The 24,733-nt window shown below is 32.6% G+C and overlaps 1 protein-coding gene across 4 annotated transcripts in view; it reads left to right on the forward strand.

Annotated features, from left to right (window-relative positions):
* Window positions 1-19,813, forward strand: part of LOC140664537 (uncharacterized) — a 63,064-nt gene extending 43,251 nt beyond the window's left edge. For 2 of the 4 annotated variants that reach the window (XM_072889709.1, XM_072889710.1), the window contains exons 2-8: window positions 467-1,077; window positions 1,499-1,672; window positions 7,486-7,604; window positions 7,817-7,963; window positions 15,916-16,986; window positions 17,172-18,624; window positions 18,924-19,812. In XM_072889709.1, coding sequence (XP_072745810.1) covers window positions 467-1,077; window positions 1,499-1,672; window positions 7,486-7,604; window positions 7,817-7,963; window positions 15,916-16,986; window positions 17,172-18,624; window positions 18,924-19,390 — 4,042 coding nt within the window. In that variant the 3' untranslated portion in view covers window positions 19,391-19,812. Of the gene's footprint in view, window positions 1-466; window positions 1,078-1,498; window positions 1,673-7,485; window positions 7,605-7,816; window positions 7,964-15,915; window positions 16,987-17,171; window positions 18,625-18,923 lie in introns of those variants that run through there. The other 2 variants (XM_072889711.1, XM_072889708.1) reach the window with 2 other exon arrangements.
* The last annotated feature ends 4,920 nt before the right edge of the window (window positions 19,814-24,733 follow it).

Raw genomic sequence — 24,733 nt, forward strand, 5'->3', positions numbered from 1 at the left:
TGATGTCTAACGAAGCAATTGTTTTGATCGGTAAGGTAGGACGGTACGGTATCCCCTTAAAGCTAGATAATGAACAATTTGTGTGTTTAACTGACTTACAGCCGATATTTTGCCGTAAAAAACTCGATAATTTCGAAATGGCTAACCCAAAGTGAATAAAATTTAGTAGTTTGAAAAGTTTTCAAAGAAGAGCTATAAAAATATGCATTACAAAATAGAAAATCCATTTAAAAAATTCAATTGTCCTGATCTTGACAACGTCACTTATAATTAAATTCATGCTGCTATTAAAGGCGCCCTTTTAAGCCTTCTAACTTTTATAACATTTATAAAATATTTTTTTAAAATGCATAGTATTTTTTAAAATATTAAGGGATTTCACACTTTTAGTAAACCCTGTGTATGTATATGTCATTATATTGGATATTTATTTTTTTTTATTCAAAATTTGCTTTTTTATTTTTAGCTCCTATCGGTTAACAATTTTGCTTTTGTGGAATATCCTTTCGTTGAATCAAGCACAATGGAAACCTTGCATTGAATTGAAGCAAGATCTTTCGGTGCCTTGCGAGTGTGCCATATCCACGAATTATCCATCATTAATTGAAATGGATTGTAATCGGGTAATATTTACGCGCGACATCATGAACATCTTACATGATCAGCCTATTGTATCGCTCAGCCAGAGGAACTGCGGCTACCAGACTTTACCAGAAGATCTTATTAATTCCGGTTTAAATCTCCGAAAATTGGACTTATCAAATAATATGATCTCTCGGCTAATGGATCGTGTACTGCAATCGCAGAATGAACTACACGAGCTTCGACTTGCCGATAATCTGTTGGGTGACAGTTTAAATCCAATATTTTCCAGCAACGAATTCCACAACATGAAAAAACTCAAAATACTCGATCTCAGCAGGAATGGTCTCAGAAGTATTGAAGAAGGAATTTTAAAAGGATGCACTAATTTAGAAGAACTAAATTTTGAAGGTAATAATTTGACTGCGGTGCCTACTGCCTCCTTGAAAGGTCCACGTGCCATTAAAGTGCTGTCTTTGGCCCAAAACAATATCGGTATGATTAAAAAACGATTCATAATATAATTAATGTGTTAAAATAATTGTTTATAAGTTATTTTTAATTTGTGATTCTTATTTTATATATTAATTCATAATATATGTGAGCATATGTGTACATATTTTTATTTTTCAAATTTTTATATTTTTTAAGCGGCAACCGTTATACTTTTAAAAAGTAATTTTATAATTAAATTTAAGAAATATTAAATATATATTAAAATGCATATTGATTAGCATAAAATAAGTATTGTTATGCTCTTACTAGCATTTCTTTATAAAAAAATAATTGTGTTCATTTATAATTATTTTTAGATAAATTTTGAAGTAATTTTTAAGAAAAATTTTATAATAATTATATATCAGTCGAAATTTTTACGCGCAAATTTATTTCTTCTGATTATTATTTTATTTTACAGGTTTTCTTTCACGAGATTCTTTCATAACTTTTAGCGAGTCACTATTACAATTGGATCTCAGCTATAATGAATTGTCTTACATGGAAGACAATGCTTTTTTCGATCTTCAACATTTATTGTTCCTGAACATTTCTCATAATTCTCTTAGTCGCTTCAACAGCGATGTCTTTAAAAGTAAGTATAATATATATTGATACATATTAATACGCACTTATCCGAATAACCAATCAGAAAATAGCAAATCGAACAAATCAGTGCTATCTCTGTTTTAGAAAGATTCGTTTTTTTTATCAGTGTGTACGTGTGTTAGCACAGTGTATCTGGAAAGCTTTATCATTATCTCAGTAAAAAAAAGAATTTTAAAAAAGAGATTGTACAATTCATATTCTGTTTTCCGACTACTGAATGTTAGTCTGATTGTAAGATATGAAAGTAGTATCAGAAAAAATACGAATTTACGTCTGTGAAAAGAATATAAATATTACATTCCGACGCGAAATGAGATTATGTCATACATAAAATATATATAAAATATGTATATAAAATATTGATGAATTATACAGTTATATACTATACTATAAGAATGGAAATTCGATCTAAGTTTTTAAAAGCAATTATTAAGATGACTTAGTGAATTACAAGCATTTGTTGTAAATATAATTATGATATTTCTCTCTCTCTACAAATCTTTCGAGATTAAAGGTTAGCAGGAGTTACGTACGAGTAAAATTCAACGTCACTGTCGTCAACATTGAGAAATGAATTTGATGTATTGGTGTATGTCCATATATATGCACAAACACTATTATATTACAAGAGAGACAAATATGACGTTATTGTCTCTCAGTATCTTTTTTTACACACGGTGCTACCAATGATCTCTGTTACATCATAAGTATAGATAGCGATATCCGTCATTGTATTCTATCTCGAAGAAGACATATTTCCTTATACGTAAATAAAAACAATACTGTTGATTACGACTATCACAATTTTCTGATTTTCTCTGCATTCTGAATATGATAATAACGATCTCGTAATCCATAGCCGGCCAATAGGAGTCTCCACGACCTTTTCTGTCGATCTTTAACAGTAACCGAACATGCGAAACTGCAAATATTCTCAATGACTGATCGCTTTTCAGAGGAAATAAAGTCGAAAATTATTTCAGCCTTTGATTAGACATTTCAATTAAGTGAAATTCCGGAAGATTTGTCCGATTTGTTAATTACACTTGTATATGTATACATATATGAGTGCAGAAATAAATAATGCGCTCAAATTTTTAATATGTTTGTTGAAGGTTTAATATACAATGAATTCCAATTAACACTGATCAAGCATTTCAATCGCGCAAATAAAAAATACGCCAAAACTATTTTAGGATCAGTTATTTAAAAAATGTGCTAGGTTTAAGAATTGTAAGATTTTCAAATTGTTAGGAGTTTGATCACTGTTTTAATTTTATGTATAAGTAGAATATCAAAAGCGCGCGCTTTGTGCGCGCTATTTACTTTGTGTTTATATTGTGTTCTATGTATATAAACACACATACAATATCACACACACACACGCACGCACGCACGCACGCACGCACGCACACACACAATGAAAAACATGCACATATCAAAACATAGTTATATTAGAGAAATAATATTTTCTACATATAACTATGTTTTGCTGTATTGGGAGAAGAAATTAACACCGCGGGTACAGAGGCGCTAATGTAGAAAAACAAACATGGCCAACGCGTACCCAACATATACTTTTATGAATAAAATTAACAAAAAATGCAATTGTATTAAAAAAAATCAAAAGATATGCTTTTACTGCCATTAGACACATTATGTACACGTTATTTACAATTTTCAATATAACACCTTCCTTTATCTTTTTTTCTTCTATGTTCTAGTGAAAACTCCATTGTTGCCACATAAAACTTATTTTAAAAATTGCTTTTACTTTATATTATTGGGCTTTGCATTGAATTTTTATTTTACTTTAAATAAATTGGCTAAATCACTTATTTATATCACTTGTTTCAGTCCATACAGTGCTTTCTTTAATTTATGTACTTTGTCGCCTAATGCAAAACTTTCCGGAAGTCGCATGTACATTTTCTTTAATTCACTATACAGAAATGCAATTTTTATATCAAATAAAATAGTGATAGTTAGCAATAAGCGCAAACAAAATACGTAAAGACGCATTATCTAAAACCGGACTAAACGTATTTACATAATCTATGCCTTGTTGTTGTTCACAGCCACGTATAACTAAACGCGCCTTAAATGTTTCATCGTCTTTGATTTTGAATACCCACTTATTACTGATGATTGTGAGCAATTTTTTGTTTCCTCTTTTTTGTCTACCAGGTCCCATGTCGAATTGTTTTGCAGCGACTTCTTTTCTTTCCGAATGGCCTCTTCCTGTTTTATCCTGTCAGGTCCTTTAATGGTGATATCTCTTGATATGTTAGCAGAACATATTCATTAAGATACGTTGGGCTTTTCTTCTTCCGTTCGAACTTCCTTGTCTGCTTTGACACCGATTGGTTTATACCAACAGATTCAGTTCCTGTTTCAGAATCACTTGGTTGATTCAATGTGTATGAGTCTTGAAATTGCTCAACCTCTTTTGATGTTTCGACTATTACTGTAACTTTATCTCCTTCTTCTATTCTTCTTCCTCTTCCTTTTTATTATCTATAGTGTATCCTTCTTCTTCCTCTCGATCCTCTTCATCTGTTTCTTTCAAACATTTCCTTTTCTCTTGAGTTGTTCCTCTCCAGCTCTCATCAAGTGCCACCTCTCTTCTTACAAAAATTTTTCTTTTAGAGGCGTTCCATAGTCTATATCCAGGATTGTTTCCAACAAAAATATATTGCTTGCTACGTTGGTCCAATTTTTTAAGGTTCCTAGTTCTTTAGCATAGACTTTGCATCCAAAAATTCGACAATTCGATAAATTTGGTGTTTTGCCTTCCCAGAGTTAAAAGGGCGTAACTTTTAGCGACTCAGTCGGAGTTCTGTTGAGAATGTAAGCTGCTACCCGAAGCACTTCGCCCCACATTTCTTTTTTAAGTCCGGAATCGAATATCATGGCTCTTGCTCTATCTAACAACGTCCTATTCAGCTCTGCCGTTTTGCTGGGGAGTATATGTTATTGTATAATCCAGTTTAATTCTTTTTTTTCTGCAGTATGTTCTTAAAGTCTCATTTGTGTATTCACTGCCATTATCGCACTTCAATTTAAAGACTTTTACATTCTATTTCGATTTTACTTCTTTTATATATTCTTTAATTTTCTCAAATACTTCAAATTTACTTTTCATTGGATAGACCGACGTAAGATGTGTAAAATTATCCAAAAATGTTATAAAATATCTGTTGCCATCCTACGTATCTAGGTCAATTGGCCTGCAGACATCTGTATGTATTATTTCCAGCGCTCTAGTTGCCCTTGTTCTCTCACTCAATAATGGTTTCCTTGTTTGTCTCGCTCGCATGCAGAAATCGCACAGAGCACCTTCCTGCGTTATGTCCTTCTCTTTCAAATTTAGTCTTCTAGAGATCTGCAATAATTTTTTTAATTGACTGGTTCCAATATGGCCTAGCCTCCTGTGCCACAGATCAAGTAAATTCCTTTTTCTTGCACACAGAACCTGATTCTCTCTTGACAAAAATTGCACTTTATAATAGTCCGCTTGAATTTTTTTACCTCGCATATATGTGATGTCTCTTTTTTTACAATTACTTCCTTTTTCTTAAACAGTACTTCTCCGCCCTTAGAAGTAATCGCATTAACTGAGAGTAAATTTTTCTGTTAGGTGATGTTAAGTTTGAAACGTTATTCAATATACAATTATCAAACACCGCTTGTCCAATACTTTCTGCTTTGATCACTTTTCCTTTTTTGGCTAACGTTATTTCCAAATCAGTCTTTTTCTTATTTTTAAGTAACGACATATTATTTACCATATGTGACGTAGAACCCAAATTGACAATCCATGAATCTGAATTACTTGAATACGCTTCTAGTAACAAGAAGTAATTCTAGTAACTCTTTTATTTTCATTTCTTTTTTCTTTATCTTGTCGATAATAACAGTCTTTGCTTGTATGATTTGACTTTTTACATATCGGACAAGTCGTTGTGTTGTCTTTACAATTCCTTGCAATGTGACCCGGCTTCTTACATTTGAAATATGTAGTGTTAGTTATTTGTTGTGTTCTACACGATTTAGCTAAATGACCGTTTCGATTACATTTAAAACACTTCTTCTCTGCAGATTGAAAAGATACCACAGATTCATTCTTCTGATTTGTCGTAAATCTACTTTCTTTCGCGATAAGTCCTGCAGTCAGATTTACGAGAGACATATCATCTTTATTGACTGACTCCCACGCGCTTAGAAAATGACTATAGTTCGAAGGCAACATAGTCAATATTCACGAGATTAACGTTGCATCATCAAAATTGTGTCCTAACGACTTGAATTTTACTGTGAGATTTTCGAGATAGCTTATATTTGTCGATATATCTGTTGTCTTATCATATTAATACAAGAAAAAATCTCTTAATAACATACATTTTTGTTATTCCGAATCGCGTTCATATATAGCTAATAATTTTTGAAACATTTCCTTTGCGGTAGTGCAATTCAATATATGTATGTATTAACGCCTTTTTTCCATGATCAAAACGATTAGTTCTTGTGCTTTTGCGTCCTTTACCTTCCATTTCGCCAGCGCATTTGTCTCAATTGGTACTGCTTCATTTCCGGTTACCACATCATACACTTCCTTGGCTTTGAAGACTATCGTAATTTGGAACTTCCAGAATTGAAAATTATCCTTATCGGCCAGTTTCTCGATATGTCCTCCTTCCAGTATTTCTGCCATTCCTTCTCATTTGTCGCCGGTACGCGTAAACACTTCTATGCACGCCTAGTCATTTTCTCACTTAGGATATCTGGTAATATTATATAATTGGTGACAAATCTGTTAATGGCAGATCCTTGAGATCATTTGGAGTCGATTTTTCCTCAGCAAAAATATCGTAAGATATCATTTTTTGCAAGTTTCCAAAGTTTTATCATTATATATCTTTGTAATTAAGCCTTAAATTAAAATTCTATTAGAGTAAACTACCTGAAATTAACTGAAAAATGTAGTTTTGGTAATTTTTTAACTTCAAAAAGTTTAGTTTGCAAAAGACGTCTTTTATTCAATTGCTTATAACTTAGAAATTATTGATGTCTCGTTATTTTCGCTGAGGAAAATTCGTCTCTAAATGATCTCAAGAATCTGCCATTAGCAGATTTTTCACAAATTACCGGACACTCTGTATATTTGTGTATAATTTACAATTACATATAAAAATATAATTGTTTATGTATTATATATATAATGTTATGTTTAAGCGCAAGGTGGCTACATCGAGAGGACTTCTTAAGAAAGATTCTTTAAGTTGAATGTTAAAGCATTTTTTATGTGTCTTTAATATTAGCTCTAATATTATAAATGACTTTTCTGATAAAATATTTTTATGTCTGAATTCTAACAGTACATTCTGTATATATGATTCATGACTATTCACTGACCAGCACATAATAGCGAACTCTGGACAACTCTAACACTCAAGCAACTTATTTTATAAAATTGTGTCCATGGAACTTTTCAATTCTCTTTTGATGCCCTAAGCATATAATTTTAATACTGTTCACTGAGATTTCAAACTGGGCGTAGTCTTTTAAATATATTTTCGTTTAAACATACAATATTAGAGTTTAGATTTAAAACATATGTATTCAGAAAAACGTTTTTAATTAACAAATATGCTATTAACAGTATTAACGAATTTTCTTCTGTGTTCGTAAAATTTTTATTATAATTCTGTATATTTTAATTTTGTTTCGCACTTTGATAACAAAAAATCCAGTAAAACTGCAAAACTGTGATAAAAATTTGCCATGAATATATTTCAGATGTATTTAATTTACTTCAGTTGGACCTCTCTTCTAATTTTCTGCAGGAGTTCCCCACTAATGCGTTAAGATATTTAAAATATTTGAAATTTCTAAATATTTCCAACAACCTGATTACTGTGAGTATTTTCGAAATAATACTCAATTATCATTAATTTAATATTTAGTAGTTAGTAAACCTATTTAGTAGTTAGTAGTAATTTTTAGTAGTATTTAGTAGTAATTTACTATGATTTTTTAATTTGCAAAAATTTTATTTCAAGTAAATAATTATACTGTATATGTTTTTCATCGTAGCAATCTACAAAGAACTTTTTTTCATCATTTGCAGGAAATAGAACAAATACACCTATCACGCTTGATTGAGCTGCAAGTATTGGATTTTAGCAGAAACAATATAGGCCAGCTTGGAATTAATACATTTTCCAATCTTTTTGCTCTTACTAGGTTGGACCTGAGCTTTAATGCCTTACGTACGGTATGTTTTCATATATAATGAAAATTGATCAGGAGAATAATGAAACTTAATATTACACAACTTTACATATATATGTATATCTTATATATATATATATATATATATATATATATATATATAAGATATACATATATAGGTATTATATATATATATATTACGACGATTTTTCCTGGTGGATGGAAATGGGAAGGCGAACGGGAGAGTGATTTTGCCAACGAATCGCCGTCCAGAAAAGAGAAACGAAAGGGGCTGGGGCACGCGCCGGGTAGGGAACGAGAAGGACGGGTTCCGGGCGCAACGTGGCGGGCAGGAGAAACTGCGCGAGATATAACCTTGGGCGCCAGGCGCGATCTTTCACGCGCCAAGTCACGAAAATTTGCGAGAGTCGCTAATCTCCACAAAAATTCTCCATTCGTCACGGCTGGCTAGTTCGGTAGAGGGGAGGGACGTGTAGGAGAAGCACGATTTCCGAAGGAGGCTGAGTGAACTCTAGGTGGAGAAGAGGAGAACCCTTTTCTCAAAAAGAACACGAGAATTAATGTGAATAAAAACGTAACAAGTTTATTGTATCGGACGACTCGAAGAGTCGCGGTCAAAATAAAAGAACAGCCACGATAACAATTAGAACGAAGCGGTATAAAATACTCGATCGGCGGTAACAATCTTCTTGTAGATAATAACGTGACACACACACGCGAGGGGCACGCGACGGCGGTACGTTCCATCACGGCAACGTCAGTAAAACGTCGACAATGCGGAAACGTAAGACAATGCGATAATCTAAGATATCAATACTACGATAGAAAGACGGTAGACGTGGCGAGAAAGTAAAGAAAAAAAAGGTAAGATCGGTTACCAACTCGCGATTTTAGGAGAGCGCAATCGCACGCTCTCAAGATAATGTGGCCAGATTTGCGAGGCGGGCACGCTATGGGCCGTCGACAGCTCGCGCCTCCGACAGCCGATCGCCCTCGCTCAGGCAAGTCGCTTGTCCAAACGCACAGCGAGACGGGTGGTCGAGATTCGAGGCCCTTTTCGCACATGCGAATCGCGCGGTCCGCTCACGACAATTCAAAGGTACTCACCCTACGCTGTCGGGAAGGGGGGGAGGAAGATGGTCCTTTCTCGGGTCCCGCTGAACTCACACACACGCCAGCAACGCCGTTCCTCCACGAGGGGTGGGTGTCATACACTCTTACGCCCTTAGACACGAACACTTTGATATCGCTATTTTTCGCGAGCACTCGACAGCACTCTCGGGTAGAATCCGGCGATTCCGCCCAGCGACAACTAATAAGGAATGAAGGATACTGCTGACGAACAAGATTTTCAGCACAATAGGTCGACTCGCGAAGAGGCGAGCGAAAACGTCGGGTATGCTAATGCCTTACGATTCTCTCGCGCCCCTTGACTGCGGTCGCACTCCAACTCCGAAACACTAAAAAAACCAAATGAAATCACCGATTTCTCGCGAAAACGCGCCCGAGTCAGAGGGGTCAACTTCACGAATCGTGTCAGTGGTAGCGTATTGCGCGCGACAATATATTTCAAATAAACTGGACAGCCTCACCGGTGAATCCGCTTCTCGTCGAGGTCACAATACTCGTCGTCGAATTCGATGTTGCACCGAGCGTTTGCGATAACGTCGATCGTAACTCGGTCTCTCGCTGTCGAATCGCAACTAATCTCGATCGAATCTCTCTCTGGAATCTCTATTTATACTCCTCGCCGCTCTACTGTTCTTATCAATACGGGGAGCGGGGTATTCGCCCCGCGCGCTCAAATTTTGGCTCCGCGTACAGACGTATCACGCTCCCGTGTCCTGGGCGATTGGGCCGTATCGCTATTGTTCTGGCTGTTCTTGCGTGCAATTCTTTACCGACGGAGTGGTCGATCGTCCCTGTCCTGGTTGGTCCCTTCCGGGCAGGACATCACTCTTCCCCGTACATCGCTATAATTTTTCTCCCTGTCGCTGGAGCTCCTTTTTCGCCTGTGGTTGTCGGCTCTGCCGCGCCGAGCCGATTTTCCGGGCGTCCACGAGTCTCTGCGAGGATGGCCGATCCTTCTTGTTGTCGTCGGCGCTCGGTGTTTACGACATTCCTTTCTTATTGTCTCCTTTCAAGCGCTCCCTTTCTGAATCCCTCGTTGTCACCGTGATTTATGGCACTCGAAAATATAATAATTACAACGGTTAATATTCAAATTGAATAATCGCAATCGTTCGCCTCTTTGGGAATCGCGGTAGGGTTCTTGATAACTCGACCGACGCGTACGCTCGGTTCGCGTCTCGCGATAATTTTTAGCGGGGTGGACGCCCGTCGTGACGGCCACGTTACAATATATATATATTTATATATATATATATATATATATACATATATATATACACAGGGTGTCCCGAAAATGCCGGTAAATATTTTAATGGCAGGTTCTTTAGAACATTTTAAGACGAAAAGTTTAATACAAAAATGCCAAAGGCCACAATAGTTTTCAAACTTAAAGCAATTATATTTCACGAATGATAGAGCTGAGATCTCGCGCTCTCAGGTGCAGCAAAATAACAAGCCATAAAAGTGCTCTTATAAATAGCGCTTTTTTCACGATATTATGAATATTATGTTAGCACTTGTTATTTTGCCGTATATTATATATATATATATATATATATATATATATATATATATACAGGGTGTCTCAAAATGACCGTATCACCTCTCGGGTGCAGGTAGAGCGGGTTAAATGGAATAGAAAAGTCCTGTACCATTTTGCGATTTTCAGAATAATTACTGAGAAATTAATTTACAAAGACCGGCAAATCTGGCGCGAGTATCAGTCCGCTGCAAGAAAGATGGCGAGAAGGACGGCCTACCACAAAAAAGATGGCGAGAAAGACGGCCCACCGCTAGGCCGGTCGATAAATAATAATTGTTAATCTATTATTCTTATCAACGCTTCTCGTCTATACCCCTGGTAACCGAGGCAATGGCGCCTATTTACGCCGCGCGCTCTTAGCAACCGTCCTTAGGGCCGTCCTTCTCGCCATCTTTTTTGCAGTGGCCTGATACTCACACCGGATTTGCCGATCTTTGTAAATTAATTTCTCAATAATTATTCCGAAAATCGCAAAATGGTACAGGACTTTTCTATTCCATTTAATCCGCTTTATCTGCACTCGAGAGGTGCTACGGTCATTCTAAGACACCCTGTATATATACATATATATATATACAGGGTGAGTCGCCTGAGAAGACCGGCCACCCGAATAATTCTCACATTGTTGAAGACAGGAGAAAAAGTTTTAAGTAAAAGTTGTTTGGTTTGAAGGGGGTCATAAGATAGTGCCATTAGTTTGACCTTGAGTGGAGGCGCTTCGAAGATTTCAAGGTCAACCTTGTTTTTTTAAATGAAATTACCTCAATTTTTTTACATAAATCGATTCCTCGCACTATTCTGCATAAAAAGTTATAGAGGTATGATAGTCAAAAACTTAATAGTTTACGAAATATTTTATATTTTATTTTGACATAATTTTCTGTAAAGTGTGAAATAACTTGTCAAATATTCATTTTTCGATTAGTGTATCACATACTTTTATGCACAGAATAATGAGAGGAATTAATTGGTGTACAGAAAACACAATAATTCATCAATGAATGCTTCCGAAACTGGATATTCAATAATAAGGTACACTGGTTAATAAAAAGGTAGTCAATAACAAAATGTAAAGATAAACAAGCTTCAGTGGAATGTTTACGATTCCAAACTATCCGTGTAGTCTTAGATAATAAAATTCCTTACCATGTGCTAGTCTACATTGTGATCGGAAAGAGAATCAATTGCTTTTCCATTAAGCCTTATTTCTCAAAAGAAGAGAAAATTGATATGATCTTTGTTTACGGTGAAAGTGATCAATGTATTAGGCAAGCAGTACGCATGTACAGAAACAAATTTCCTGATCGCACTTGTCGCGTTCTGCTTATTCTAATGTGATAAAAATATTTAAAGAAACTGGCAACGTAGATAAAAAACAGCGAATACGAGCTAAAAGAACAACAAATGAAAGGCATCAGATGAATATCTTAACAGCAGTTGCTTTAAATCCACGTGTAAGTACAAGACAGCTTGAACGCGAAAGTGGTATTAGTCAAAGCAGTTTTATACGGATTCTACATCGTAATAAATTCCATCCTTTTCATGTCTCTCTTCATTAAAAATTACACGGGATAGATTTTGAAAATCGCGTACGTTTTTGTGAGTGGGGATTGTGGAAACTTCAAAACGATGACACGTTCTTTAGAAAAGTTATTATATTTTATGAGATATCTTGTATTTTATGTCAAAATACTGCCACTTTGAAGCCTTATAACTCAAAAAATATTTAATGAAAAATACTTTGTCATAAGTGTTTTGGAAAGCTCTCGAGATGAGCTACAAGAATATGTAAAAATATATAGGGTGTTCCATTTAAAAAACTTGAAGTGATCTTCACGTGACCTTCAAATGACTTTTCAAGATCAAACCAATGGTGCCATCTTATGGCCCCTTCGAAACCGTACAACTTTTGTCTGAAACATTTTTCTCTCCCGGGCTTGGTTTTCGAGATATTCGACTGGATGGATTAAAATGGTCCACCCTGTATATACAGGGTGTCCCATAACTCGCAAACCATCCGTCAGGTGCAGATAGAGTAGATTAAATTGAGTAAAAAAGTTATCTACCATTTTGCAATTTTTGCAATAGTTAATGAGATATTAATTATAAGAGATCAGCCAATCGGCGACCGGCAACAGCGCGCGACACGAAGAAGCCTCCCACTGTTACTTGATACTAGGCGCGCCGACGAAGCAGTGGAAGGAACGCTCTGCGTTGACAACCTGAAGATTCATTCCTCAAGAGTCGTTCCTCCCGCCGCTTTGTTGGCATGCCTAGTATCAAGTAACAGTAGAAGGCTTCTTCGTGCCGCGCGCTCCTGCCGGGCGCTGATTGGCTGATCTCTTATAATTAATATCTCATTAACTATTGCGAAAATTGCAAAATAATAGATAACTTTTTTAATTCAATTTAACCTACTCTATCTGCACCTGACGGATGGTTCGCGAGTTATGGGACACCCTGTATATATATATTATTTATTTTATATTTTATATTTTATTTTATTTTTTATTTTTTTTTATTTCTATATATTATTTATATATAATTTATATATAATTTACCCACACACAAAAAAAACAAGCTTATTTCAAGAATATAAAAGTTATCGGTGCTTAGGCTGGAGGAAGTGGAGCATTAATTGCAGCATTATTTTCCAATTAACATTGTGCGCTATTGAATCCCGTCCCTTAGGGAGCCATTACATAAAGTGCGGAAACGCGGAAAGGAATAATAACTAGAATCCGTGTTTTCGTTGTTTCTTCCTATGTGAGCAGAAAAATGGAATTTTGTGTGTGTGCTATAAAGTTAATTGGAAAATAATGCTGCAATTAACCTGCCGAAATAAAAAAAATAATAAATCTATTTTTATATTATGTTTATTATTTATTTTACAAAACTTTTTTTCATATATCATATGAGATTGTTTTGTGGCTATATTCTCGCGGCTATATTTAAACCGAATGTGATTGGTTGTTTTATCATACCCCCACTACTGTATGCGCAATGGTACACCTTTTTTTTACATCATGGTTATCACCATATTGTCCTGCTTTTCCGCGCAAATTGCGCTTCATGTAATATAAGATAAAATTAATTTGCGGGACGAACGCGTCAAATGTTCTGTTTAGTGTAAAAAATACAAAAACTTTTTTGCAAAAATAACAAAGCTATTATGTTTATTAACTAACAAATACTCAAATACTTGCTGGACCGTTCATTATAACCTCGTTTTTATTTTCTATACACTTCTTTATAGCACACACACAAAATTCCATTTTTCCGCTCAAATGAATCCGCTCACATAGGAAGAAACAACGAAAACACGGATTCTAGTTATTATTCCTTTCCGCGTTTCCGCGCTTCATGTAATGGCTCCCTAAGGGACGGGATTCGATAGCGCACAATGTTCATTGGCCAGTGAATATTAAGACCTTCTAACCGTTTTGGTTAGAAGGTCCTAATATTCTAGGCATCGGTCAATATATATGGATGTGTGTTAACGGGACTTTCCCCACTTTAACAATAAGTAGCTTAACTCAAATGAAACTGACTCAAATAAAATAGGTTTTAAGTATTAGATCTCTAGTCGATTAAATTGTTGAAATCGAGGAAGAAAAATATAATCGTTTACTTTCAAATGATCACTCGTTATATAAGATATTTTAAATTATACATAATTGATTTTTAATTTTATAGTCCTTTTAATACTAAGGTGTCTTACTAAAGTAATTTTTGAAAAAAAAAACTTTTTTAATTATATTTGAAAAACTATTTGAGATATAAAAAAAATGTTTCATGTAAAAGTTTTATGGTAAAATTACTTCTATTTAATTACATAAATAAATAAAATTAAAAAAAATTAAAAAAAATTTTTTTTAATTTTTCAAAACTTTTGGAAAAAAATATTTTTTAAAAATTTTGTTTGTGTGATTAAATAGAGGCGATTTTACTGAAACTTTTGTATGATTAAATAGAGGTGATCTTATCATGAAACTTTTGTACAAAACATTTTTTTATATCTCGATATATCTCGAATAGTTTTTGAGATATATAGAAAATATCGAAAAACTGCTTTACATATGAGGGCTGGTTTCATCCCTTAGAAACGTTTTTTAGCAGCAACTGAAAATTTCTAACTTCATCTATTGACCTTTCTATGTGTATGTTAAGTTTTATCAAAATCAAAATTTTCGGGTTTGCGAGGTTTCCTTGTTAGTAGATTTATTTATATAAATCGAATGCGTAGGGTCAGATTTAGGTCATTATTTTGACCTTATTTAACAATTCATATTTAAATATTTTTTTATAAAATTTTTTTGACATATTTGTATGTTGAGATTAGAACTAAAAAACATACTGTATAAAATAAAAGCAAACAAATTTATTTCTGAAAGAATATTATTCTAGGAAAGAGGAATGCAAAATTTTAGTTGATTAATATTACATTCGAATAAAATGTAAATTGTTACGCATTGTTGAATGTCATAGTTAAACTGTTAAAAATATGAATTTAAAAGGGTTCATTAGTTATATCAAAATCAATAAGAATTTATGAAATTTTTGTAAAACTATGTTATTTTGTAAACTATCTTATTAGCAGAATAATGCATTGATTGTTTGAACTTTAAGTGATTTGGTCACTTTTTAATCAGTTTTTGAAAAATTTAATTTTAAAGGGGTTAATTTTAGATCTTATATTTATATTTTATGAGTGCTTATGATCGTAGATATAAATACGTCATTACCAACATAAAATAGAAAAAGACGATAGTAAGATTATAATTAAAACTATTCAAGTTTTAGAATAATTATTGACAAATAACTATAAGAAAATTAAAATTTCTTTTACCATCTCGTTTGAAAGCTATAGTGAAAAATATTGCATTTTGTTATATAAATATTTTATATTATATATTTTACAATTAAATATTATACTAATTTAATTTTTTTAATTAAAAATTTTTGACTAATTTCAATTTGTAACAAAAAATTTATGTTTAATCTAACTTAAGTATAGGCATTCCCTTCCTACCGCTCTTGTAAAGTGACCAATCTCATTAAGGCTGAGATTTCATTTAACATTTGTCGACATGTCGGATAGCGATTGGCTATTAGATAGAGAATTCATAGAATCTTAATAGAAACTCCAGCAATTCTCTGTTTAACACTTACCACATCCGACAACATTGACAAATGTTAAATAAAATTTCAGTCTAAGAATATTTAATTTTTAATTTGAACGAAAAAATAATATATAATCATAAATTTTTATCACATTTATATATATTATTTTTTTATAGATCGAAGAATCATCTTTTGAGGGATTGACAAAATTGAAATGGCTATCCTTAGAGGATAACAACATTCTATTGGTACCAGGTTCAGCACTAATGAGATTATCATCCCTGGCACACTTGTATCTGCAATTCAATCGCATTGCTGCACTTTCCACCGAATTAATTCACGCTACATCTACGAATCTTGTAACTTTGGGCTTGTCACATAATTTAGTACGTGAGATACAGCCCAGATTGTTCTACAACTTCAAACATCTTGCCAACATAGAACTTTCCGACAATATGCTCTCAGTCATTTCGCAAAACACATTTGCTGGTCTGGAAAATACCTTGTTGAATCTCGATGTATCGTATAATCGATTAACAACTATTACTGAATTAGCACTGAGAAATCTGGTCTCACTGAATCTGGCAGGTAACCAACTAAAACAATTGCCGCCAGAAACGTTTAAATACTTACATAGACTGAAGTATTTGAATCTTAGCAGCAATCCCTTATACGGCGGTTTCCCACCAGTATTTCCTTCGTCCTTGATCAATCTTGACATATCATATACACAGCTTAAAATCCTACCGACTGTATTGCTACTGAATCTTGAATCACTAGAGAAAATCTCTCTTTCTGGCAATCAGCTACAGGAAATCAATCAAGACGCCTTCCAGAATCTTTACAATCTCACAACAATTGATCTTTCGTACAATATTATTGAGCGCATCGATATTAGCGCTTTTGTCAATCTCATTAATCTCTACTCGTTGAACCTACGTGGTAATAAGCTTACATTATTCATTGGCGAACATTTTAACACCGGTACCGGCTTAGAAATCCTCGATTTATCAAACAATCGTATCAGCCAACTGTCTTCAACAGCCTTTGTGATTCATCCAAGACTCACGTGGCTTGACCTTTCAAACAATCAATTTGACCAGTTTCCGAGTGACTTTATCAAGTCATTACAGTTTTTAAAATGGCTGGATCTATCTGGTAACATGTTGCATCATGTGAACGAGTTCGCTTTCTCACAGATGGGAAGATTGCGCGATCTGGATCTCTCCAATAACAGAATTGAATCGGTATGTAAGATATTGTGATAAGTAATAACAAGAAAAAAAGAGAGAAAGCATGAGAAAGAAAGAGAAAAGGAAAAAATAGAGAAAACGAAAGAAAGAAAATATACGATAATAATACGATATAATAAAATTAAAATAAAATTTATTAATAAATAAACTAAAACTAATATTATTAAAAATTATTACAGGTAGATGAGCTGGCCTTTTACAATTCTACACAGCTTCAATTATTGGATTTGTCTAATAATATTTTAGAAACGTTGAACGAGCGCACTATGGAGGGTCTATTTCGATTAGAATTTTTAAATCTATGTAATAATCGACTTGCCTCGCTACCCGAGACTATTTTCGATCCATCAAGGATTCATGATATTGAGATGATTGATCTATCTGGCAATCGTTTTAACGAGATACCAATTCGTGCTCTGCAACGACAATTAGTGTCACTGCTTAACTTAAAAATAGCTCGCAACCGAATAGTGGAAATATTCACTCAAGTCATGATCAACAACGTGAAAGAACTTGATCTTTCTGAGAATCCGTTGAGCGAAAACGCGATACGTGGCATTTTTGGTGAGGCAAAGATTCTACGGTCGTTGAATCTTGCCAATACGGGTATCAAAACTCTTTCTAGGCTAGAGATGCCATTCCTGAAACATCTGAATCTCTCAGGCAATGTAATCATAGACATTAAACCGGTCACGTTGGAACGTACTACAATGCTAAAGAGTCTAGATTTGTCGAGAAATCGTTTGACAAATTTCACAAATTTAATTAGTAGCTTTAAAAATCTACCTGTACTCCAGAGTCTAGATATCTCTAATACTGAAGTAAGGAACATCAACGAGAGTAGCTTTGATGGATTGGTTACACTACGCTCTTTAAAAATGGCAAATTTAGTAAATATTACCAGGATCGAGAAAAATGCATTCAAATCGTTGACAAGATTACGATTTTTATATGCTTACAATTATCCTAAGTTAGGCTATTTCGATGTACAAGGAATTTTGAAAGATATGACAAATCTAGAAACGCTGGACATCGAGATTAAAGATATATCAATAGGAAACGAGCAGCTATCAATACACACTCATCCTCGTCTGCGAGAGTTAACGTTGCGAGGAGAAAAACTGCGTAGTATTCTCTCAAGCTCGCTGGTTGGTGTGCGAGGACTAAGATTGTTCCTAGGTTTAAAGAATACTTCCATAGACTCGATACCGGCTGCTCTTTTCTTTCCAGTGCCACGTTCTACCAAGGTTGAATTGAATGTTTCTGGCAGCAAGTTCACTAATTTATCAACTCAGTTATTAGCTGCTTTGGACGAACGTGGAGGTTCTATAAGAATCAGTGGATTAAATAATAACCCAATCAATTGCAGTTGTGAGGCAAAACATCTATGGAGATGGTTAAAGTTATCAGGCAATAAAGCGCCTATTGTTGTTTGTGCTACTCCTAAATATTTTGAAGGTGTAACGTTGACCGATCTTACAAAAGAGAATTTCTTGTGCAATCGCACGATGCTGACAAAACCGCAGACGGAAACTACACTATTAATGAAATCAACAACACACGAACCAGAAATCATTTGGACTGTTACACCGATGGTGCAAAATAATCGAAACAAACATATTGATCATACAAGTAAATATCTGTTTATTAAACTTCAATATTTTTAAGTTTTTGTCTGTCAAAAAATTTTGGACAATCAATGATTGTTTTAAATTTGAAATAAATTAATCTCTAAAAAAAAAATTAATTTAATTTTTGAACTTAATTAAGTTTTTTAATAAATAATAAATAATAATTATTTTATTCTATTTTTGCAAAAAACCTTTTTTAAATTTTATTTATTAATACTTCTTATAAATTCTCTCTCTCTCTCTCTCTCTCTCTCTCTCTCTCTCCCTTTATGTATTATTAATGATATACTTGATTGACAGATGTGTCCACGATGAGTAATATTTCAAACACTGATGATACTCTCATTATCAGTATTATTGGAAGCATAGTGGCATTCATCATGATTATTATTATTGCAATTTGTATCTGCCGACTGCGATGGAATAGCCAAATGCAAGAAACGAGAATGACGATGGGGACATCAATCATCCCCGAGGAATCAATGATTCCTGATACATCAATTATTCGACCAACAAGTACTTATTCAGGCAAACTTAATCATCATGATCTATATATAGGCTCGTATAACAGCTCAACTTTAGAACGCGGCAGCAATGGTTCAATGCTACTGACTACCCCCGTGCAAATGATGCCCTATACACAGTCGATACACATGATGCATACTATGAATCCTTCTTCGCCCTCACTATCACCGCAGCAAATCTACGAATATTATGACAATCCATCTCTACCCATATACGTTACGGAGAGTAAGATAGACAGATAATTGATGTAAATATATCAATTTCTAAATACATCATAAGTATCCAAAAAATAAATAAATATATATATATATATATATATATACATATATATACATTGTACATATGTATATATACATATATAGAGCATTCTTTTTTAACCGGACACTCCATGCTCTCCAGAATTGGTTTAATCTTTAATAGTCGCACAATGTCTTAAAATTTAACTTATTAAATGTAGTTTTCGATGCCGAATGGCACATTTTAAAATTCAATAAGCCGTACCCAATATGCGCAGCAAACACAGCGATGTAACATATACATCTCAGATTCATAACATCAAATATTATGAAGCAATCAGTTACATACATGTATGTTACTCATTATGTTACATGTACTGTTGAATGTCAGCAACAAAAGTACTTCTTTGATATATCAAAGATATGTATCACTATATTATAAATGTTACATTTATGATTCATAATCATATTATTATATCATATAACAGATACATTTTAGATATGTAACATTAGGTAACATAGTGTATATTTTAAATATATAATATATATATTACAAATAATATAAATTTATTTAATTACATCAATTAATTTTTAGTCTGATACTTATTAGTATTGATTTAGCAATGTCAAATTATACAATACAATAAAATATATAATAATACTCTAAATTGTCGCACATAGCAAAAGTTAATCCTAAGTACGTCCGTCGGATATACCTAAAAAATATTTAGACATCCAGAGAAAATCTGTATAAAATTAAAAGATATACTTAGGATATACTGAGGATACCCGAATGTCCGCTTTTAAGAAATTTGTATGATTTTCAAAATGGATATCTCTGGGATAACCTACTTCCCAGCAAACCAATATGTAACTGTTATATAACTCAGAGAGCACATAAAAAGAACAATGTTATATTTCATAATTATATAAACAAAATGTAAGTGTTACATTATTTTTGGAGCACTTTAGAAGAACAATGTTATATTTCTTCGTTACGTTTATAACTCATAACGTTTCTTTAAAAATGTAATATAACACAAACGTGATTCGAGATATATAACATAAATATAACAACTGTAATTTTTTAATAATATAATATTCGTTATATTATTGATACATATATAATACATTATTAACGATATATAACTATTGCAATAGATTTGAGATGTGATTGAAATAACACATAATTTACTTTTTTCTGTGAACCAATCAAAATTCTTTATTTCCATCCTAGAAATAGTTATGCAAGAGTTATGCTCCTTATTTATTTTTTTCGACTTATCTCTTGTGCCACCACCGGCATATATATATATATATATGAAATATTTTAGAAATTAAATTATTTTGTAAATATTTAAATGTCCGGAAAAGTCAGGTATAGAAAAGATTATATTAAATATTCAAAAAATATTTACGAAGAATATATTTCATATATGTATAAATAATTAAAACATTTATTAAGATTTTACTTAAAATATATCTCAATAAATGTTTTAATTATTTATGAATGAAATCTATTCTTTTTTTTTTTTGAATATTTATCATAATCTTTTTTATATCTGAATTTTCTGGTAAATATTATTTTATAAATATTTTAGAAATATTACATGATGATATAAAAATATATAATATATATATGTTTATGTTACATTACATGATATGTAACACATACATCTATGTTATATTACAGTAATATTTCATTGAAATGCATTTCATATATAAATGATACATTCAAAATTGCTGACATAGAGCTGTTACCAGAATGTAACATTATGTATACTAATAATATTACATGTAATATTCAGGACACTTCTGTAATATTATATATATATATTTATGTTACATACTTTGGTTTGCTGGATTATAACAAAATTAGATCCCAACAATGTCCATTGAACGTTTTTAAATCTTTTTTTTAATAATAGACCATTTTTAGTCTATTATTAACGTTTTAATGATGATTTTAACTTTAAATTCAACCAATTAATTATATTGAATAGCTTTGTAATTCCATTTAGAATTTATCATAATTAATAACATAGTAAATTATGTATTTAAGTTATATAGAAATTTCTATTTTGTGCTTTAAATAGGCAGTAAGTAAAACGGACTATTTCCAATTTATCCGACCAATTACACATAATCTATTTTATATTTTGAATCTTTTGTTGGAATTATATCAGAAGTTAAACCGATAAAAAAGACATACTTTTTTGATATTGTTAGTAGAAACTGTTCTTTGTAGGCTTTATATATATTTTATAAAAACTTGAATACGAGTTAGCCAAGTCTAAGTGTGCCGCGTAGCGGCAAGCAAAAGAAAACGTATATAATGTTATATATATCCAAAATTGTTAATTTACTATGCGCATAACCATTCGTAAATGTGTATATTCATTACTGAGTATTGATTAAATTTTCACGTAAACTTTTTTTGCATGAAACTTGATGGCGGAAAGACCGAAGATTGTGGAAATCCTCCATGTTATCTTACTTTCTAGAATATAAATAATCTTTATTTCTTCAGCTTCTGTCAAGAAGAGACTTGGTTGGTGGTTACAAAATTTTCCACTTATCCATCCATACCCATTCATACCTTTTACAATAATTAAATCTAATACATCATATAACATAATATCTAAAGCTTAACTTAACAGCCATCTAATCACAGTTATTTGTATATCTTTTCCTCTCTTTTTTTTCTTTCCTCAGCCTTTTTAATATCTTTCCTTTCTTCTCATACAATTCTTCATTCTATATCTTAGCTAATATTTCCTCTCCATTATTACCTAAATCGCGAAACCAATTTTTTACTACAATACATTCTATTACATAGTGTTCCAAGTTGTCTTTACCTATTTTACAGAATCTACAATTTACATTCTTCTTCTTTCCAATATTTATTACTTTCTTCCATATTTCCACATTTTACTCTAAGTAACGCACGTACCTCATCTCCATATCTGTCTCTTTCTAAAACTTCCCTGTCTAGATAACTTGGAATGCTAAAACCTATATTATTCCTATTTATTTATATTTCTTATTGTATTTCGCATCTCTTATCTTAGCATTTTCTATTTGCAATTGAACATCCTTTTCCCTCTCCCTAATCTTTTCATCTATTTATCACATTATTTCTCATATTGCTATTAAACCCCACCCTAAATTATTATAATATCTTTCTCTTTCCTGACTATATAACTCTTTCTCCTTTATTTTTTCCTTTTCTATGCAGCACAATTTAACTAGTCTAGCCTCTTCTTTTTCCCTTATCTTTTCCTTAAATCTTCTGTTCTTATACCCCATTCTTATTTTTAGTTTATCTAATCCTAATTCTCTTTGAATTAAGTATCTTGGTATGCAGAAATCGAATCTAAATATCCATCTCACATAATCTAATATAATCTTTTCTAATTCTTTTTTGTCTTGCCATCCCCATATTTCAACCCCGTAAGACATTACACTTTGTACCAAATATCTATATAGCATCCATCTTCTACTGAAATCATCTTTACAAATTCTTTCGCCTAACCCCCAAACTTTACCTGCCGCTATTTTACCTTTCCTATATAATTCTTTGATGTGTTCATTATATTATAATTTCCTTTCCTATTAAATATGAATTCTAAATATTTAAAATTCTCTACTTCTTCAATCCTCTCTCTTCTTCATCTCCATATTCTCTTCTCTTTTTTCCTGTCGCTATTAAATACTAAAATTTTCATTTTATCTGTACTCAATAGTATATCCCTACTTTCCAAGAATCTTTTAAGCGTTCTCATCATGTCTACCAGTACTTCTCTATTTTTTACTAATATAACATCATCTGCGTAGGCTATGCACTATATAATGACTATACTCTTCCCTTTCCTAAAGTTACCTCCTATATGTATTCCTCTTTTTTCTAATAATTCTAATAATTCTATATATACATATTCCTCTTTTTTTTAAATAATTCTAATAATTCTAATAATTCCTTATCTGCTATATCCAAGTTAAATAAGGTTGGATTCAGCACATAACCCTTTCTGACGCCTTTCTTTAATGTGAAACTTGTAAATTCTTCTTTTATTCTTACTGCTGCTTCCGTTTCTTCATATATTTTCTTCAGCCTCCATATTAACCCTTTATTTATATCTTGCTCCTCCATTATCTCCCATAATTTCTTCCTATTAACATTATCAAAAGTTGCCTTTAAATCGATAAATAATGCAAAAACTTTTCTATTTCCTTTCTCTTTGCGCAATATGATTCAGTATCAAAATGTTGTCTAATGTCGTACTATAATATATATACGTATATATAGGGTGGGTCATTTTAATTAATCCAGTCGAATATCTCGAAAACCAACCCCAGGAGAAAAAAATGTTTCAGACAAATGTTGTTTGGTTTCGAGGGGGCCATAAGATGATACCATTGGTTTGATCTTGAAGAGTCATTTAAAGGTCACGTGAAGGTCATGTTTAATTTTTTGAATAGGACATCCTATATATTATTGCATATTCTTGTAACTTATCTCAAAAGCTTTTCAAAACACCATAATCAAATGTTTTTTCATTGAGTATTTTTCGAATTATAAGGCTACAAAGTTGCAGTATTTTGACATAAAATACAAGATATCTCGTAAAATATTCATTTTTCGATTATCTTACCTTAATACTTTTATGCACAGAATAATGAGACAAATCAATTAGTGTAAAGAAAACACATAGTTATCTTTAAGAAAAAATCTGAATTTTCAACTAGCAGTTATACATTTTTACTTTAACATAATTATGTGTTCTAATTACGCCAATTGATTTGTTTCATTATTCTGTGCATAAAAGTATTATGGTAAGATAATCGAAAAATGAAAATTTTACGAGATTTTTCGTATTTGAGGTCAAAATATTGGAACTTTCAAGCCTTATAACTCGAAAAATACTTAATAAAAAAATATTTTGTTATTGTATTTCAAAAACTTCTTGAGATAAGTTACAAAAATATGCAAAAATATATAGCGTCCCATTTAAGAAATTCAAGTTGATTTTCACATGACCTTTAAATAAAAATTCAAGGTCAAACCAATGACACCATCTTATGTATCCCTCGACACCATGCAACTTTTGTCTGAAACATTTTTCTTTCCCGGGCTTGGTTTTCGAGATATTCGACTGGATCGATTAAAATGGCCCACCCTGTCTATATATACAATATACAGGGTGTCCGGTAATAATCGTCCAACCTTTCATGGGCAGATAAAGCAGGTCAAACCGAATAGAAAAGTCCTCTACCATTTTGCAATCTTCGTATCAATTACCGAGAATTTAATTAATAAAGATTGACAAATCCAGGCGAGTACAAGCA

This window comes from Anoplolepis gracilipes, chromosome 4 (genome assembly GCF_047496725.1).
Source record: "Anoplolepis gracilipes chromosome 4, ASM4749672v1, whole genome shotgun sequence".
Classification (NCBI taxonomy): Eukaryota; Metazoa; Arthropoda; class Insecta; order Hymenoptera; family Formicidae; genus Anoplolepis; species Anoplolepis gracilipes.